At 39.3% G+C, this 5,954-nt stretch overlaps 1 protein-coding gene across 1 annotated transcript in view; it reads right to left on the minus strand.

The window, feature by feature from the left end:
• Positions 1–5,954, minus strand: part of KIF5C (kinesin family member 5C) — a 192,712-nt gene that overhangs the window by 94,612 nt on the left and 92,146 nt on the right. The window contains exons 7-8 of the mRNA XM_006157647.3: positions 5,262–5,349; positions 252–376 (exon numbers count right to left, since the gene is read on the minus strand). Coding sequence (XP_006157709.1) covers positions 252–376; positions 5,262–5,349 — 213 coding nt within the window. The remainder of the gene's footprint in view (positions 1–251; positions 377–5,261; positions 5,350–5,954) is intronic.

A 5,954-nucleotide genomic window follows, 5' to 3' on the forward strand; every position in this document is an offset into this window, starting at 1 on the left:
CAATAAAAAAAAAAACCAACAAAAAAAAAAAAAAAAAAAAAAAAAGCACCTGCTTGTGACACAAATAGGGGACTTCAGGACCAGAAGAGAAAGGGAGACAAAAGTTAAATATAATAACATCTTGGCACTACATCAGAAACTTTAAAGACTCTTTAAAACCATGGACTAGAAAGGCATAAAAATTATACCACTGCATACTGAAGCAAATCACAGGGTGAAATTATAGATAATACAAATAAAGAACCAATTACCTTTTCACTTCCAGCCAAATCAACCAAATAAAGCTTCCCACTGAGTTTTTTTTCAGTCTCTACATTCTCTTGTTTAATGTTGATCAGGAAGATACTGTGACTTCTAGAGCTGTGTTCGTTCATGTCTGAAAACAAAATAGGTGACTGCTCCACAAAGGACATGTGAATGTAGATAGCAAACCTCTCTTCTGAAAACAAAACAAATCATGCCCAATAGATGCTTTTCTTTGAAGTCCAGCCAATTTAAACAATTGCCTGAGACCACTGTTTCTTCTTGAAAACAATGCTCATTGCAGAAATAAAAGATTTAAATATCTTCAAGTAGCAAATTAATATAAGAATCTTAGTCAATAGTTTAATAGATTCTTTAGCTCTGCCTGAAGCCCCCATTCTCCAACATCCCACTCCAGTCTTTTTCCTTGAGTAGCTCACATCTTTCTCTCTACCTCACTTTAAGTCCCTCAAATTTTATCATTGAACTTAATACCTGATGTAGTCTACCTTAGTCATATGTGTGAGCCTTGCCTTATCAGTACAGTAATACCATAAGCTTTCTTAAGGATTAAGCCTTCCTTAAGGAAGGATTAAGACATACATTTTTTCTATAACCCATGTTGAGTGTACAGAAGGTCTCAAAGATTAAATATGCCTCATTAGAATAGGGTGCTGGAGGAGACTAGCAGATGGTATAACGGTTACATCGCAGGACTCCCACGTAGTCAACCATGGTTCACGTCTTGGACCCAGAGGCTTAAAACTCACACTGGGCAGGAGCAGCAGTTGCCATAATGGCTTTGTCACTAGACTCTCATGTAGTCGACCGCAGTTCGAGTCCTGGACCCTGTGGCTTAAACTCACACCTGGCACGTGTGCATGCGTGCCCAAGATCCCGAGAGGAAAATGGAGGAGAAGGGATTGTAGTGTGGCCATCCTTCCTGGAGGGTGATTTCTCACTTTCTGTCTCTTTGTCTCTCTGTCTTTCTTTTTTTTGTTTGTTTTTTTTTTGTTTTTTGGAGAGGTTTTCGCTATAGGGCGCGTGCACTCACCAGACAGACAGAGACAGACATAGAGACAGAAAGCGAGAAATCACCCCCCTAGGGGGGATGGTCACGCTGCAATCCCTTCTCCTCCATTCTCTTCTCGGGATCTTGGGCACGCACGCACACGCGCCCGGCGTGAGATTTAAGCCGCTGTGTCTGGGACGCGAACCGCGGTCGACTATGTGGGTGTCCAGTGACATAGCCATTACGCTAACTGATGATTCCCTGAAAAAAATCACGCTGGGCATGTATGCGCATGCTCAAGATTCTGAGAGGAGAATGGAGGAGAAAGGATTGTGATATTGCCATCCCTCCCAGGGGTGGAGGGTGATTTCTTGCTTTCTGTCTCTTTTGCTCTCTGGTGAACACTCATGCCCTATAGCAAATATCTCTCTTTAAAAAAAAAAAATATATATGGGGTGCTGGAAATATATATGGGGTGCAGGAAATAAAATTCTTTCAAATCCTGGACTTTTTGTCCACCAAGCAAACAGAAACCCCAGAAGTTGTCTCTTGAACCCTTACCAGCAATCATTTCTCAAAAACCATTTTACTAGATTATATGTAAGAAGCTCTAAAAGATTCTATTAAAGACAAAAATAAAAATAAAAACAGAACTAATAAACAAATTTAGCAAAGTTACAAAATACAAAATGAACACATAAAAATGAGTTCCACTTCTATATACTAACAATATAGAAAATTAGAAAGCAACTCCAGGGTTGGCCTTAAAGCACAGCAGCTAAGTTCTGTGCAAAGAAAGTCCAAGCCCACATGGCTGACCAGGGTTCGAGACCCGACACCAGAGGCTTGAAAACACTCCGTGTATCTGCACCCTGATGGGATCCTGATGGGATGGAAAATTGGAGGAAAAAGGATTGGGGGAAGACTAGGCCTTGTTGAAGGAGGGGGTGTTTTCTCTCTCAGGCACACACACATGCACATGCATATGCATGCACTCTCTGGCATTAAAAAAAAAAGAAACAAAGAAAACAACTCCATTTAAAATAAAATAAATAAAACTAATAATAAAATTAACTAATATAAGTAAATTGAACCCCTCAAAAAAGAGCCAAAGACTTGAACATTGATGACTAAAACGTGCTAAAAAGATATTAAAGGAGACACGAATGAAAAGAATATCCTCATGTTCAAAGATTGGAAGACTTAATATTATTAAGATGGATGTCAATACTACTCAAAGCAATCTAAACATTCAATGCAATCTCTTTCAAAATTTCCAAGACCTTTTTTTTTTTTTTTTTTTTTGCAGAAATAGAAATATCCATCCTAAAATTTTTATGGAATCTCAAAAGATTCCAAATAGCCAAAACAAAAAGAACCTTGAAAACCAAGAATGAAATTGGAGGAACCCAGAATGGAGTTAGAGTTTCTGTTAGGTAAGTAAAAAAAAAAAAATTCTCAATATGGATGTTGATAATGTTACATATTATGTAAATGTATTTAACATCACATTTTAAAATATATTTAATGTACATTTTTAAAGAGTTAAAAATGGGGACTGGCAAGTAGTGTGGTGGTTGTGGTGCTGGACTCCCACATGGCCAACCATGGTTTGAGTGCTGGACCCGGCGGCTTACTTTCTCACTTTCCCTTTCTTTTTCTCTCTTTCTTTCTCTCTCTGTCTCTCTCTGGTCAGATTTGAAAAATAAATAATAATAACAAATTAAATAATTCTTTTTAAAACTCTTAAAATGGTAAACTTCATATTGTGTACATTTTACTGCAATAAAAAACAAACCAACAAAAACCTTAGCTAAATGGTAAGAGTATTAGTAATATTCTTGACTAGCAGCCTCAAATGGAGAGGCCAAAATGGGAGGTGGGAGATTCTCAGATATGCCATGAGCAATCCTTGACTAACAATAATTGAAGAAATGGCATGAATAACTTCTTTACAAATGAGAGATGTTACTTCTATAAGAATGTCAGTCTTACATTCTTTCGTATGTATGTGTGTGTGTGTGTGTGTGTGTGTGTGTGTGTGTGTGTGTTTGTGTTTAAAGCAGGAGAGAAAAACATGGAGTTTAACCTACACTATACATAAGTCTAGGGTCACCTATGAAGTTTGTCATATATATTGATATCATCTGATATATTGTTGGGGTAGAAAAAAGTTTGAGAATTACATTTTTGGGTCTCAGAACCATAGAATCTCCATGGAAGACACTTACAGAGCCTAGACCGGTCAACCAACCATTGCTTACCTCTACTCTACAACGTGACAGAGAACTCCCGACCTCTCTAGGTAGCAGGCTTCACTGGGGACAGCTATGAGGCAGAGCATTCTCCTTGTGTTAGCTCTAAATCTGCCTCTCAGAGCAGTGCTGGGTAGGCTACCTGTTAGGGTCAAACAGAGCAATCTAATCCTCTTTCTCAATGTCAGCACCGTGACCAGGTCGGGATATACTGCATTGTCCCCATTCCTCCCCAGACTTCTGTTTCTCTCCTCTAAACTAGAACTCTTTAGTTCCCTCAGCAACTCTTGCTATGAACTTCCATTTGTCCACATCCCTCTGAACCAGATAAACAATGCCAGTGTTTCCTCAGAGCCCTGCCTTGTTGCTTCCTGGAGACGGACGCATGCTGAGAAGGGAACCAGAGAGCAAACGAGCTGGTCCAGATGTGCCTGCGTACTGAACCGCATCAAAAGGTTTACCATACCGTTCCCAGCTCAGTTTTCTGATTTTCTTCTTGGCTCGCTTTCCTTTTATGCAGAGGGCGGAATCTAATATGATTTCTTTGTATGACTGGCATATACCATTGATTGGATTATTTGTCTTAGAGATTTATTTAATTTTATTATTATTATTATTATTATTATTTCTTTTTAAAAAATTTTATTATTATCAAATCTTGTTCATATTACATTGAATCACATATAACTTCAGTGTATTACTTTTTTATTCTTTTCTTTATTATAATATTTTTTAACTTGCTATAAGGCATATTCGCAAACCAGAGAGAGACAGAGAGAGACAGAGAGAGGGAAAGTGAGACAGCAAGCCACCAGGTCCACGCCTTGAACCACAGTTGGCCATATGGGAGTCCAATGCACTAACCACCACACCACCTGCTGGCCCCCAGTGTATTACATTTCTTTTTCCAGAAGGAATGCCATGCATAGCAGTCAATACAAGGACATTAAAATCCACATCATCATCATCAAATAGCTTTTCATTCTTTTTATTATTATTTTTTAGTTCATCAGAGAGAGAAAAAGTGAGAGAGCAAGCCACCAGGTCCAAAATTTGAACTGTAGTCGGCAGTGTCGACGTCCAGCTTCCCAGCCACCATGCCACTTGCTGGACTCAGATGACTTTTTTTTAACCTGAACAATAACGTGGTTAAAATAAATAGACTTAGAGGTTACTCTCACCCACTGTGTCTGGTTGTTTTCCCTAATGTCCAGGCTTAGCCGTTATTAGTCTCAGTCAGCATTCCCAAGACCTCAGAGCACTGCAGACAGCAGGAAGTGCTCTTGTCTCCACAACCTACCTGGACACAGTGCACCGCATATGCCCCATGCATCCATCTGAGCCACAACTGCCTTCGCATACATTGTTACTTATATCTACCTATCTCTCTCTCTTCTTGTAATTTTTTTTGAGAGAGATTTTTGCTATGGGGCATGTGCGCTCACTGAGTGCACTGAGACAGAGAAACAGAAAGTGAGAATCTCTCCCTCCCCCCCAGGGAGGATGGCCATACTGAAATCCCTTTCTCCATTCTCCTCTTGCGATTCTGGGCACACACACACATGCCCAGCATGAGTTTCAAGCTGCCAGGTCCAGGACTCAAACTGTGGTCAACCACGTGGGTGCCCAGCACCTTATCCACTCTGCCACTTGCGGGCTCCTTCGGTTGTCTCTCTTGACCTACCAGTCCTGGGCAGGGAGCAGACATCGGAACCCTAAGTTACAGAGAAGAATTGCGGCCCTGTGCTTACTTGTGACCGCCACATGTCGGTTTGCTTTGCCTTCGTCTATCACATCCATGACCTCCTCTGGGCTTGACACGAACCGCTCGGTGCACCCCTGGAAGACAGTCAGTTGAGGTTCACCATTAAAAGAGTTGAAAACAATAATATTTTGAAAGAACTAAACATTTTCCCATATTTCTTCTAGATGTTCAGATAAATAGACTACAAAGTCGACCCATCAACTTCTCCTCCTTGCCTAGGGCCTGAATCCTACATTAAAGAGAAATCTGAGCAAATTCTAAGAAACCTATAAGTAAACCATAAAAAGAAGTGGTGAATTATTTTAGGTTTTTGAACATATATTCATACTCAACAGCAACATATTCAAGTAGTAAAAGAAGAAAATCAATGAGAAAAGATATGGTTTTGCTTTAACCTCCATTTTTATTTTTCATTTTAGCCACCAATGTTAGACACTGAAATTCTACATATAATGCTATGATAGGATTCTCCTAACTCTCAATACAGAAGCCTCTTTTAAATGTGAATCATATTAAATAATAATAAAGTAAAAAATATTTGTTCACTTCAATTCTTACCTCATGGGATCAGATATCTGTGGAACACTGACATAAAGGAAGGATATAAACATCAGTTTTTTCTTTTTTTTTTTTTTTTTTTTTGGGGGTTTTTTTCTTACGGGCACATCCTCTCTCCGAA

This window comes from Tupaia chinensis, unplaced genomic scaffold (assembly GCF_000334495.1).
Source record: "Tupaia chinensis unplaced genomic scaffold, TupChi_1.0 Scaffold000549_1, whole genome shotgun sequence".
In the NCBI taxonomy this organism is placed as follows: Eukaryota; Metazoa; Chordata; class Mammalia; order Scandentia; family Tupaiidae; genus Tupaia; species Tupaia belangeri.